The sequence below is a fragment of the Populus trichocarpa genome, chromosome 1 (assembly GCF_000002775.5).
Source record: "Populus trichocarpa isolate Nisqually-1 chromosome 1, P.trichocarpa_v4.1, whole genome shotgun sequence".
Classification (NCBI taxonomy): Eukaryota; Viridiplantae; Streptophyta; class Magnoliopsida; order Malpighiales; family Salicaceae; genus Populus; species Populus trichocarpa.
This window is the reverse complement of record NC_037285.2, coordinates 21,564,566-21,579,129: the sequence shown is the minus strand read 5'-3', so window position 1 is coordinate 21,579,129 and position 14,564 is coordinate 21,564,566. Positions and strand designations below refer to the sequence as shown.

The window sequence follows — 14,564 nt, the reverse complement described above, 5'->3', positions numbered from 1 at the left end:
TAGGTAGGAACAACCATCAATCTTATATTCTAAAAGAGAAAAATCTCAATAAACGTGAAGAATAAATAGTTGACACATGACTACTTAACACATCCATACTTTAGTTTTTGTGGCTAACGTTTGGGAACGCGGTTTGCACCATGTTCTTTAAAAATTCAATTTTGTTTTGCTAAAAATTAATTTTTTTATGTGCTTTAGATCGTTTTGTTGCGCTGATCTTAAAAATAATTTTTAAAAAATAAAAAAATATTATTTTGATGCATTTCGGCACGAAAAACACTTTGAAAAACAATTACAACCACACTTTAATATATATATATGTTTGATACTATGGTGTAGTATTTTTTTTAAGTATTTTTTTATTTAAAAATATATTAAGATAATTTTTTTTATTTTTTTGATATTAATATATCAAATCCATAAAAAATATTAAAAAAATATTAATTTAATTTATTTTCAAATAAAATATTTTTTAAAAATATATCTAAAAGTAAAAGCTATCAAACTATACTAATATATGTGTTTTATGTTTTTTTATTTGGTAATTTTTAGCTACAAGACTTTCATTTGATGATGGTTTCACCGGAAGCGGTGACCGGAAAATGAAAGTTAAATAATTTCTTTTTTTTATATTTTTTCTTTTCTTCTTTATTTTATTTTAAATCACGTGTAGCATTGAATTTGAATATTTTGTAATTTGATCTAAAGGAGTAAAGAAACAAATAAACAGACAGAAGAAGAATCAAATCTTACCTGCAGATATGCGCTTTGGAATTTATCCCTTTATTTTCAACACTTCTTTTAACAATATTAATTATAAAATACACCTAATTATTAAATTAATAAATTATATGAATATTTTAAAAAAAAACCAAGTACAACTCACATACACATCGTTCGTTTTGTATTGTGAAGTATAATATCTTTTAATAAAAAATACATAAAATAATAATTTCTTATAATTTTTTTATTTTTAATATTATTATATCAAAATTATTAAAAAATATCTAAATTAATTTTTTCAAAAAAACCAAAGCTTAGCTACCCCATCCCCACGTCGGCCGCTTTCTGCTCTCCATTGTCAAAATCACCAAACGCATATGAGCTCATCTGGGCCCCATGAAAATGCGGTCAAATCAGTAAGTAGATGTCACTTGGCCGAAATGTTTTTTACTGGAAAAGTATTTTTAAAAAAAAATTATTTTTAATATTAATATAAAAAAATAATCTATAAAAAATTCAAAAAAATGATTAATTTTTTTAAAAATACTGTTTGTGACGAAAAAACAAACATATACGTAATGTGTTTGTTTTTATGCTTTTGAAAATTTTTGGTTTTTTTTAAATGTTTTTTTATAATTTTAAATTATTCTTATATCTTGGTATTAAAAAAAATTAATAAAAAAACATTTTCTGAATCACCGTTATCATCGTCCCAGACACTATTCGATGCTAGCAAAAAAACAGACGTAGGTCCCACTAGTGATGGTCGGACACGAGGGCAAGATTCTGAGAGTGGATGGGATGCTCATGTCATGCTGTTGCTCCTCCTCCTCCTCTTGTCTCTTCAGATTGGAGATAGGAGAGCTGAACGTGAAAGTCAAAATACTTACGAAGGAAACGGAATGTTAGGAAAGGAAAAGAGGAAGTGAAAGTAGGCAGAAAGGAAGGGAACTTGATGCATGGCAAATTGACTGACAACAGACAGCAGCCCAACAAGGCATAACACTTGAAAAGGAAACGAAAGACACTTTTTTTTTTTTTTTTTTTACAGGGAAGGAAAGAAAGGCAGAATTTAATGTTTTTTGAGAGATAAAAGAGGTAAAGGGTCAATTTGTGGCGGCAACATCAGGAGAGGATCTGGAGGGCAACAGGACAAGATACAACCTTTTTTCTATTTTATTGTTTTGCTCCTTTTGAGCTAAAAAGTATTGGGATTCATCTTCTCGTTGCTGCTTAATTGCTTGGAGGATGCATGGATTTATTTTCTAGTATGTTTCAGGTGAGTTTATTATTTCTTTCAGGGCTTGTTTCCTCTGTGTGTGTGTTTGTGTTGTCTGGTTATTTTCATCTTCATGTCTTTTTTTTTTCCCTTAATGGTTTTGAAAGATCATGGTTTTTCTTTGAGGGTTTTTTTTCTCCCTGTCCTTTTGTATTCGCTTAGCTTAATGGTGATGTTGGGGTTTACTAGGGTTCCTATTCTTCTGGTGGATCCAAACAATATGTTTATTTCTATGTAATAATTTCATATTTAGTTTCTATTCACAGTGGCAAACCTAATGGATGGATTTTTTTGGTGCAAATGAGAGAAATACCACTGTGTTTCGTGGTTTTATTGATTTCGTAAGAGGGAATTTTCCCGTGGCCATTGTCTTTGTTTTTTTAACCGGTGGAGAATGAGGGATCAGGGAGCTATAGCTATACGGGAGTTTTGATATTTACCATCTGTTTTCTTGGTTAGAAGATTCTAATTCTTGTTAAATCAGTGGTTGGCATGCTCATCAAATATTTGGGACATAATCATGGAATTAATTGAGAATGATGTTTAATTTTTAACATTTATATGGTATGAAATGCTTACATGTGGAGGAATCTTGTGGATCTATCATTGAAGAATGATAAACTGTATCGTATTTTCAGAACCAAAATAGCAAATGGTGCTCTTGCGTCGCTTATTAGACATTGAAGACAGTGAAAGGTACTCATCTTGTTACCAAATCTTCCTTTCTGTCGACCCGTCTCCTTATTTTTCTTTTTTTGTAAGATGAGGGTAAGCTTTTGGACTCGCAAAAAATCATCATTTGTCGCTCTCGATAACAATAACAATAACAATAACAATAACAATGAAAGTTTCCTGATTTGTTACTTTCCATATTCCAGTATCGACGAGAAGCCCCTATCAAATGGAGATGTCTATATTGGTAGCTTTAAGGGATCACTTCCCCATGGCAAGGGTAAATATATATGGTCCGATGGAACAGTGTACGAGGGTGACTGGGAAGAAGGTAAAATTACTGGGAAAGGACAGATACTTTGGTCATCAGGAGCAATATATGAAGGTGATTTCTCTGGTGGTTACCTTCATGGAATTGGCACCTTTACAGGACTTGATGGGTCTGAATACAGAGGGGCCTGGAGAATGAATATACAGCATGGGCTTGGAATGAAACGATATTCTAATTTAGATATTTATGAAGGTTCTTGGAAGGAGGGGATGAATGAAGGCTGTGGCAGGTACTCTTGGAATAGTGGAAATATGTATATCGGGAATTGGAAAGGCGGAAAAATGTGTGGCAGAGGGGTTATGAAATGGGAAAATGGTGATGTTTTTGATGGCTTTTGGCTGAATGGTCTTAGACATGGATCTGGAGTTTATAGGTTTTCTGATGGGGGATACTACTTTGGAATGTGGAGTATGGGCCTTAAGGATGGAAAAGGAACATTCCACCCAGCTGGAACTAAACATCCGTCTCTAAGGAAGTGGGGCAGCTCCATAGGCTGTGATGGAATTGGAAGAAATTTGTTATCTCATAGTTCCTCTATAAATTCAGAGGAAGTCAGGGTTCCAAAACCAAATTTCTTGGGCAGTCTATCTGGGAAAATGTCAATCAGTAAAATCTTAAAAGATCCTGTCCGATTATCACAAAGAAATGCCTTACTAGATGAAAAATGGAGTCTTTGTAATCCTTCCGGAGAATTTATATATCGCGAACCATCATGTACGCTGTCCCAAACCTCTGAAGAAGGTCAAAGTGGGGTGCAGAATAACTCTACTGTAGTTTATGAAAGGGAATACTTGCAAGGAGTTTTGAAAAACGAGAAAGTTAGAGGTACAGAGCTATCCCGCAAAACTAAACAGAGAAAAAAATTTCATGTGAAAGAAGCAAAAAGGAAGTCATGTGTGGATATTTTTGAAGGACAACGGAGCTATTATCTAATGCTTAATTTGCAACTTGGTATAAGGTAAATGGATAGACATTGAAGTCCATCTTTCCTGCTTCTATACTGCTTCATCTGTTTTTTACCCTTATTTTTGTTTCTTTCTGGTATCCGTTTTCTGCTTTCAAACTGTTCATTATTTGATTATGACACAATTCTTTAAGCTCTTTTGTAAAACTGGACTAGAATTGACTGTATCACTTTCATCAGAAATGTGCTGCTGCAGCCTGCATGGGCAATGCTTATTGTATTTGCACGTTCTCTTTAGTCTCACAGGTGCTACTGGAAACTAGCAAAATGTGACAGGCTATTGGGAATTGGAATATCTGAGCATTTGATCCATAGTGATATCACTATCCAAGCAACGTGACAACCTATGGGTTTTTAGCATATAAAATTCTTGTTACTAATAAAAAAATGTTATGCTTGTTAGCTGGTAAAAAGTGTTAATTTAGTAGTCAATATCTTAAAACATTTGACTACAGGTGGATTTTCTTTCTTTGTTTTTTTAGATGGACCATATGTGAAGATTTTTGGTATGATCTCTTTGAGAGCTACTTCAACTATTAAAATCTAAGTTACTTGGTGTGTGCGTGCATGCTATCACATCCAGGGTGGAATCAGACATCTTTTTTTATTTTTTTGTTCCATCATATGCTATAGGTTTTCACTCGTAGGAAGTTGATCATCCTAGTTTAAATGGACTAAATTGGTATTTTAATAGTTTGGTTTTTGGCCATGGTTGATAGCTCTTTCAGGCATCTGCATGTTCATGTTACTTTTTAAATAAAAGTTTTCTACTTTTAAATTTTCTTGAACATATTCTTGCACATTAGCATTCTTGCAAAATATTTGATCTTTAGTTCACAGGTACACTGTTGGCAAGATTACACCAGTGCCTATGCGTGAAGTTCGAGATTCTGATTTTGGAGATCGAGCTAGAATAAGGATGTATTTTCCCAGAAAGGGTTCCCAGTTTACACCTCCACACTATTCTATTGATTTCTATTGGAAAGACTACTGCCCTATGGTCTTCAGGTATTTGTCACCATATGTTTGCATAACTCGCAAAAAGAGACGTTAAAATAAAAGCAGCACACCTTAAATATATGAAAAAACAGCTACATGAGAACTGTGCCATAGGTTTTTAATCTATCCCAAATGACTTCTAGCTGTAAACTGGTGAGCTTGTGTGTTCTTTTTTCCAGCTGAAAAGGAATCATATAACTGTCGTGAACTACAAGAATAGCTCCCAATATGTCTTTGTTCAAATTAAACCAGGACCTTTGATTACAGTGACAAAACACTCTTGACCATATTAGGATTTAGAGGATATGGCCGAAGCTCAATTCAAAATGAACAAAGAACTGATTACAGTTTCCCTTACAATTTATGAATATGAGTTTCCTGTTTCCTATGACCTTCGTGTTAAAGTTCAGAAGTGAAGTACCTGGTATGCCAGGGTACACCAATAGGTTGTTCCTCTGATCATTAGAAAGAAGTGGATGCCATGATTTTTTTTTTCTTGTGTTCTTGTATTTGCATTTTCAAGTAGACATGTTATGTTAATGCCTCCCTTTAGGTTATACTGTGGAAAGAAAAATAAAAGTTTTTACCACAAGTCTCCAAGATATTTATGAAAGTGAGTGTGAAGAAGAAAGCTTGATATTCAATAATTTTACACGTGAGACATTGTCAATTTGTATGGGATTGTCATTTCAGGAATTTAAGGGAGATGTTCAAGCTAGATGCAGCTGATTACATGATGTCCATTTGCGGTGATGATGGTCTAAGGGAGCTTTCTTCCTCTGGAAAAAGTGGCAGTATCTTCTATCTTTCACATGATGATAGATTTGTGATTAAGACATTAAAAAAGTTCGAACTAAAGGTTTGAATTCAGAGAAACTTTCATTCTGAATATAATCTGATATCTTATTTTGCCCAAAGTTCCCTGTGTTTCTACGGCAACTTGCCTTTTTTAATGAAGTTTACAGTTGTCTAACATCCATGAAAATATGTCATTTCATGATGTGGCCTTGGGTGCTTTATTTGCTATTATTTTAGTAGGGTTGAGTATCTGTGTGCTTCTGTTTCCACATTCCTTTTGGTTTTCTTTAAATAATTTTCCATATATGGATCTGTAGATTCTTTATAGTTGAGGTTTGAAATTAATTGTTCATATTAAAACCCACCTAGGAAATGGAGATGCCAAACAAATCCTATTTGATTCTGCATGGACTTTCTAACAATTGTTACTGATATTTGCCTTGCTTTTGAAGGAAAATCCTCCTGCTAGATAGACATCATAAAGCGTGCTTTCAATAGGGTTTAAAATACAGAATAAAGCATGAAAAATGCGTTACATGTTGAGATTTTATTCACAATCATGCTTAAAGATTCTTGTGAAGGATGCCGCTCATTTCTGCATGATTCTGTAAACTTTAGTTTTTTTTCTCTTTCTCAGGGTCAGAAATTGAAATCTGGGGGGTGGTTATCGACATATTCATTTGGTATTTACTAAATGTTTAATAAAGCTTAGTTCTTAAGGGCTTTCCCTTCATTGTTTTACTAAATCTTAATAAGAGATATTTGGTGGATGATGAAGGGAATGTGATCACCATCCTAGTTAAAGTCTGTCAAAGAGAAGCATGGAGTTTCTCAGAGTTATTGAGGGCCTGAAGAGTGTATCTTCTCTTCATGACAGCATAATTAGTAGAAAGGAAGATAAATGATGGCTCTGGAGATACTTTCATGATTTTGATGCATATATTAGGAATACCTTGTCTTTTCTTGCTACCAGTTAAGTGGCTTTTTAGATCAAAAAGTTTCAAGGCGTGTAGACTGAATAATTTATATGGCTGGTTAAGGCTTTATATACCATGATTAGGTGAGCATTAGGGTGTGCTGCTTTTCGGCATCTGCTTTATTCTATTGGAGACTAGAGTCCAGTTACCCATTGAAGCTGGGAGTTTTTCCCATGGATAAGTAGCAAGTTCAAAATGAACTTCACTAGCTTATAAATACATTTGTGTAAATATGGAGAGTTGTAAGCTAGAAAAGAAGTAGGACTTGAAGCTTAGACAGTATGTATATGTTTTAAGATCATTAGTTGCACCATTAGGATTGTAAGGTTTCATTTGCAGAATTTATGGGGTTAAGGGGAGAACAAAAAGGATACTGGATGGTTTCTGTGAAAAACATATTCTATATCATTAATGACAAAGGGTCTTTGTCTAGTCAAGCTGATCATTGCTTGTGTTGCATTTTTATTGACCTAAAGATGCATATTGTGCATCTATCATTGGGTTCTATTTATGTGTTGTTTGGTATTTTATTGGTTTATATGCTATGGGTTAATGTGACATGTGTTTCTATCAAGTTTCTTAAGTCATCAAGTTCCAAATATATTTATTTTTGGCAAAAAGTTGCGGATAATAGAAGCCTCGAGGCATGTTTCTATTGGACGCTGATTTCCTCTTATCCAAGTGTTGCCTATAGGTGTCATGATATTAGGTTTTGATGTGTTAGCAATATTGATTTTGCCTTGAAAAATTCTTGCAAATCCATATTCTTCTAAAAAAAGTTACAGAAAAGGAAATTAAGATTTGATAAGAGAAGATAAATAATAAAAAAATCTTTTCAAAGGACAATTAATGTTGCCAACAAATGAAAGCCTAAAATCATTACAACTATGAGCAGGAGGGGATTTCCTCCAACCCGAATGAGAGGAAACTATTCTGTCTATGTTTACATCTTTGAAAAAATTGCTTGGTAGACTTGCCAACTCTCCTATAGACCAGGCAAATAAATGCACAAGACATGGATGGATTCATACATCATCATGTAAGGTCAATTCACTTTTTATACATGTTCATTTCACTATCGGCTTACTTTATGGGTGAGTTCATAGACTGCTTAACAATTTCTCCTTCTTAGGACCTCTATTTTGAAAACCATCTAGTGTGCACCTTAAGGTATTATTTTAGTTCCATAAGGAACTTCTTGACGGTGGACAATGTTAATCAAAACTTTTATCTTCTTGATAAATGGCTTGTTTATTTGCCTCAATATCAAGCTTGACGAGGTCAGTTGTGTATATTTCTTAAACTAATCCGTGTATAAATCAAGACTTGGTTAATAAAACTTGATTAGTGAGAAAACATTGCATATAAAAATGGGATACATTTAGCAGATGTATCTCAACAAAAATAAAGGCACGCATAGGAGTATGGTTTATTCTCTTAAAAAAAAAAAGGTCCACTAACCAAAAGTTGCAATGTAAAAATCTTGAGGAAAAAAAGGGCTTAATCAACATAGTAGAATTGCACTTTAACCATTTGATCCAAAGTAATTCACTAGGTAATTTTATCATGTTGAAAGTTCTGCTTACAGATTCAGGGTTGATTCTAATGAATCTCCGAATCCTAAACTGTAAAATATTATGATATTGGTGGTTATCAAATTGGAGGTCCTAACTGGATGCATTCTCTAGGTGTTTTTGTGAAATGGAAAATTGTAATTTTAACTTAATTTTGTTTTCTTAATCAAAATAGTATTATAAATGCATGTATGTTCTTCTTTGTCTATACAGACCCTTCTGCAGATGCTTCCAAACTATTACATTCATGTAGGGAAGTATGAAAATACACTCATCACAAAATTTTTTGGGGTTCACCGAATTACATTGAGAGGTGGGAGAAAGGTATCTGCAGCTTTCATATGCCCCTATATTACTTTCTGCCATTCCTGTCACTTATGTTTAGTGAGGGTTTTGTGTTTCTTATTCTTTATAGGTACGTTTTGTAGTCATGGGAAATATGTTTTGCACAGAATTAAGAATTCATCGTCGCTTTGACCTGAAGGGGTCAACTCAAGGGAGATACACAGATGAAGATAAGGTTGGAGAAAATACCACGCTAAAAGATCTTGATCTAGAATACGAGTTTCTTATGGACAAATTATTACGAAAATCGCTTTTCAAGTAAGTTCTTCTGATTTTCTATCATCCATGTGTTGACATCATTTGTTTTCTTATCTCTAACTTTGGATTATGATGTTGCACTAATGTGAACTTTGTTGTTAAATCTGCATTCTTTTCTCAGTGATTGTTCAATACAGCAACCTAGGTATTCCCCAGCATAATCTTTCTCTGTATAAATCACTTTTGCCATGTTGATCTCAAGTGGGAAGTAACCTCAAACTTTGCCATTCATTTCATCTATGCATAGGTGTTCAGATAAGATTAGAAAACATGTAGATAGGATAATGCATCTAATGCCACTCGCAATTATTATGCGAAGTCCCGTGACATGTAGAAATGGAAGAAGTATGCTTCTTCATATGGTATTCTCATCGTGAAGTTCTGTGATTTTCATGTGAACATTAGTTCTCTTCCAATGATTGTTGTTCATACTACAGGTTGAATATCATTCAAAATGAATCCATAAGAATATCATTCTTTAGTAGTAATTGATTTTCTGACCAAGCCTTCTACCTTCTAATTGTTAGTATAAATATTTTTCCTCCTGTGCAGGCAACTCTCTTTGGACTGCAGTTTTTTAGAATCTCAACAGATAATTGATTATAGCCTTCTCTTGGGATTACATTTTAGAGCACCTGAACAGTTGAGATCCATCTTAGAACCTCCAGCTACAATGCTGAATGATGCTGGTTTACCTGCAGATGGTAGGTGTTCCTCCAATACAAACACCTTTTTTAAATCACATACCTAACTGAATTTAAGTTCTAATTGCCTCTTGATTTTTCCGTAGTTTCTAATGGTCCATTAAAGTGTTAAATTGTGCAGTGAGTATCATATCTCTCTTGCTATATGTATTTATGAATTTAGGATAATTCTAACCACTACAGTTTCACCATAATAAAGTAAAAAAATGGAGTCATCTGCAGGAAATGTTGAAGGATGACTAATTGATCGAGATTTTGCTTCAAGGTATGTTACAGATAAGAGTTGAATTTACCAGAAAGTAGTTTTCTGGGCAATCACTGTTGCATTATGCCAGTTGGGAAATGTTTATGCGACAGTATAGAATTCCAGAATTGTCTACGAAGTGAAGATGAGAAACATTATCTTGACGTGAATTCTTAAGTCTGTGGTTTGGTTCTTACACTGGAACTTGGATTGATGAATTATTCAGAGAGGAGCAAATATTTACTAAAATTAAGTTTATGCCTTTTGAGGGTTAACATGGGTGGTAAGATGCTTTGACTAGTTGTGGCAAAAATGGTTCCAATAAACCAAGCCTAGTGGCAGTTAGTTTGGAAAAGCAAACCAAGAGTGGTCAGACTGGGATAGTAGGTAAGTGAGAAATTTCATCTGTGGACTACAGTATGTTGTGGTTTGGGTACCCTCCTTAACCTGACCTTCATCCTCTAGCTGACTTATGCAAGTGGAGTAGAAAGTGTACATTTATTGATGCCTTTGTGGATGGTGAATTTGGGTATTTCTTTCAAAAATGCTATATTAGATTATTTGTTACTTGCAGTTAAATAACTCGTGGTTTTGGTGTGTATTCTTTACATTGTTTTAAATTAGATTAGGAGTTTACCAGGTAGTTTCAAGATTTGGAATCCATTAACAACATTTTTCATATCATCATCGCCGTGGGAACAAAAAATATGCATAGACTTCGGAGGAACATCACCTATCTTCTTTCTTATAGTGTCTGTGCATGTGGCCATGTTTATTCAGTACATGGCACCTCATTTTTGCATCCACCAGGTATAAACTCGCAAGGGCATCTCTCAACTCCTCCAAAAGGCCTTCTCCTAGTGACCCATGAACCCGGCTTTGTGAGCACTGCACCGGGACCTCACATCAGAGGAAATACATTGAAAGCATACTCTCTTGGTGAGAGGGAGGTTGATCTCTTGCTGCCTGGCACTGGAAGGTACCTTTTCTAGTTACAACCTTTTAATGCCAATAGAATGAGATTTTCCGATGCTAAGCTGGCCACTCGTACCTGGTATTATGAAGGGTTTGAGTTAGCCTTTTAACCTATTTAAACATTTAGAGTTATGTTTATCTTTAGCACCCTCAGTATAAATGTTGCTTTGCCCCTCCTGGGTCTCATAAGTTATTATGCATATAGAATTTTATACAACTACCATGAACAGTATATGTTTGACTATCTTTTTAGTCTTTTCCATGCCTTCATGTGAAAACACATTTATGGAAATGATAAGCAAATCTGCTAATAATTTACCAAACATATTTAGCTGAGATATTTCAATTTTAGATTTTATCACACCATATAATAATTCAGTTGAAATTTGAAGTCGTGGCAGTTTCTTTGATCTAAGCTCACAAAACAGTTTTTGTTGGACCTAGTTATGAGCATTCCTTCCTGTTAATTCTATCAGCTCATCCAAACAGTTTTTGAACTACTATGATGTTCGTCTGCTGATATCTGATTTCACCATATTCTTCCTTCTGAAGATTGATTTTTGACTTGAACTGTGACCATTTTGGCCGTCTTCTAAATCATTGGTTTCAACTTTCTTTGATATGGTCCCTAACCGGCTAGCAATGATACCAAGCAAACTTTCATGGATGAATTTAAACTTATCGTTTTATATTCTAGCAATCTAAACACGATAATTTCAGCTGTGCTCAGCTTGACATTTCGAGATGTTGTCAGTCGATAGGTTCACTTATATATCAAGCAGTAGATAGGTAAACTGTTGATTGATTGCCGTGTGATTAGGTTGCGGGTGCAGCTAGGAGTGAACATGCCAGCTCAGGCTAGCCACAAGCTGACGCGGGACGAGGTTGATTCAGCAGAGATTGAGCTTTTCGAGGTTTACGATGTTGTTCTCTACATGGGCGTAATAGATATATTACAGGAATACAATGTGAAAAAGAAAGTTGAGCATGCTTGCAAATCCTTAAAATTTGACCCTCTGTCGATTTCTGCAGTTGAGCCCAAATTGTATGCAAAACGTTTCCTCAATTTCTTGCACAAAGTTTTCCCAGAGCAGCCATGAAATTGAAAAGAGCTGCTCCTGTTTATTAACTACCATAGATCCTTTGGCAAAGGTTTCCCTTTCCTGTTCTGTTGTTCTTCTTTTCATGTTCATGTTCATGTACTTTTTTTGGTGCTTGTTTCATTACAGAATTCTTCTGTGCAATCATTAATTTTATTTGTGAAGTAATGTAGCCATCAAATAAAATTAAGCTAGAATTTCTTGCTGATTCAACACCTAAAACCTAATTCAAACAACCCACAAACCATCTCTCACATGATTATCATAATTTTCATCCAGATTAACCACTGCCTCAACTAGTGTGTTAAGTAAATCTTCTCATCATCATTGTTTAAATTCAGATAATTGTTTCTCACCGTCCTTGTCCTGGCATCACCATCACCTCTCATTGCCTTCCTCATCGCCATCGTCGTTGCATCGCCATCACCTCCTTGTTGCCTCTGTCGTAATCCCCCACTACAAGCCACAAGAGAGAGAGAGAGACGGGACATTTAGAAAGAATCTTTTCTTGGGCTTGGTAGGTAGTGTTATGGTCGGCAAGTGTACGAACATCTTCAAGGTGCTTTCACGTGAAAATGAGACGACATTGTTGGTCTGGTGGGATGCCTTCCTTGTCTTGGATTTTGGCTCTCACATTATAGATAATGTTTGAAGATTCAGAGTTTGTTGTAACCTGATTTTATATTTTAATTTCTAAAATATTTTTTCAAAAATCCAAAAAGAAAAAAGCAAAAATTAAAAAGAAGAAGAAGAAAGATTTTGAAAAATAAAAATATATTTATATTTAATAAAATAAAAAATATATATGAACTGATAAATAAAAAAAAGAGTTGTTAGTTAACTACTAAATCATATAGCTAATTTTCTAGTAAAAACAAAAGATAGATGCATATGTAAATATTTAATTTTGGTTGTCTTTTTTATTTTATGTATTTTTTTATTTTATCTTAGATATTAATTTTAATATCTAAGAACAAGAAGAAATTCTTTTGTTTTATAAATATATCATGAAAATAAAATTTATTTATATAAAAAATAAAAGAAAAAAATTATAATAATCTCTTTGAAGCATTATAAAATTAGAAAAAAAAACAATTAAAAACTTAATTACTATTTTTTAAAAAAATAACCAAACAATTTAAAAAAGAAGGAGAGGATATTCATTAAAGTTAAAATAAAAACATTAACGCAGAGTTAAAAAAAGAAAGAGAGATAGTTTATTAATTGTATTTTTTTTATATAGGACAAATACAAAAAGAATGTCATATCCGCGCGTGTTGGCCATGAATAAAAACCCATGCCTATATGTCTGGTTTTTATTTTATTTTTTTTGACGAAACGGATGATGCATCGTCCGCTCAAGTTTTTTTTTTACAAATTTATTTTCAACTCCAAACATCCTCTAATCTCTTTAAAAAATAAAAATTAAACAAATAAACAAATATTTAACAATTTTGATCTGTTTTATATATATAATTGAAGGAAATCATCATCTCCACCAAACATTTATAGAAAAAGCAAACTCATTAACACTAAAATTTAGCTTTTTGGTGATCAAATCATCAAAGCATTTTATTTTTCCTCAATATTTTTTTTATAATTTTCTTTTTATTTTCCTCAACATTTAGAAACGAAACATAAAAAAAAATATAAAATCTAAGATAAAAAAATATAAAATGCTTAAATAACAGGGACAAACAATACATAAACTAAAACTATAAGAACATAATCATCTAGGTGGTGGCCCAATGGTAAGAGTTTGGGACCAAGAGATTTGCTCCCTCTGTGGTCTCAGGTTCGAGCCCTGTGGTTGCTCATATGATGGCCACTGGAGGCTTATATAGTCGTTAACTTCAGGGCCCGTGAGATTCGTCGAGATGCGCGTAAGCTGACCCGGACACCCACGTTAAACTAAAAAAAAAAACTATAAGAACATGCTAGCATCCAAATGTCATCTTTTTTTTTGTTGTTGTTAAATATGTTCCTTCTTCTTTTAATATCTATTTTAAACTACAAATAAAATTTTATTTCTCAAAATTGATATTTAGTACATCATTGGAATACCTCTATACTTTATTTTCTTCTCCTTTTTTAACACCTCAAAAAAGTGTAGTAGTTATTAACTCGACTCGTCTCGAAGACTAGCATGCCTTGACAAAAATCACCATAGTTTTGTCAAGAGATATGTAACAGAAACAATTCCTTCGGGGTGCCAACTCTCTATTTGTGTGTTAGCGTGTGGTTGTGAAGGCCTTGTGTCCCACATCGGCTAAATAACGTGCATGTGTTGTTTCCAAGAGTCAACACGCTTTGTCATAGAATAAAAGTATTTGACAATGAGGCAATCATGTTTTTAGAAATTTTATTTTTTTTTGTTTAATATTTTTTTTATATATATATTTTAAATAGTTTTGATATATTAATATTAAAAATAATTTTAAAAAAATAAAAAAATTATTTTAATATATTTTTAAGTAAAAAACACTTTGAAGTGCGATTATTATTTCAATCTCTAACATGCCTCGTATCAAAGATCGCTAGCTGTCATAATCATAGTTATTAAACCCGAACCGGCCCGGCTGGTCGACCTGGTGGCTGGACCGGTCTGGGTTTGTTAAAAG

General features: G+C 33.5%; 1 protein-coding gene across 2 annotated transcripts; it reads left to right on the top strand.

The window, feature by feature from the left end:
- The first annotated feature begins 1,517 nt into the window (after nucleotides 1-1,517).
- LOC7473006 (phosphatidylinositol 4-phosphate 5-kinase 8) lies at nucleotides 1,518-12,012 on the top strand. 2 transcript variants are annotated; one of them, XM_002298136.4, is made up of 10 exons: nucleotides 1,526-2,002; nucleotides 2,641-2,698; nucleotides 2,881-3,963; nucleotides 4,810-4,977; nucleotides 5,662-5,827; nucleotides 8,531-8,641; nucleotides 8,733-8,920; nucleotides 9,473-9,624; nucleotides 10,679-10,847; nucleotides 11,664-12,012. In XM_002298136.4, the coding sequence occupies exons 2-10, from the start codon at nucleotides 2,655-2,657 to the stop codon at nucleotides 11,941-11,943; spliced, it is 2,361 nt and encodes a 786-aa protein (XP_002298172.3). In that variant the 5' UTR covers nucleotides 1,526-2,002; nucleotides 2,641-2,654; the 3' UTR covers nucleotides 11,944-12,012. The 2 variants fall into 2 exon arrangements, 1 of the variants encoding a protein (XP_002298172.3); XR_008058986.1 differs by lacking the exons at nucleotides 10,679-10,847; nucleotides 11,664-12,012 and adding an exon at nucleotides 9,847-9,875 and having other exon boundaries at nucleotides 1,518-2,002; nucleotides 9,473-9,744.
- The last annotated feature ends 2,552 nt before the right edge of the window (nucleotides 12,013-14,564 follow it).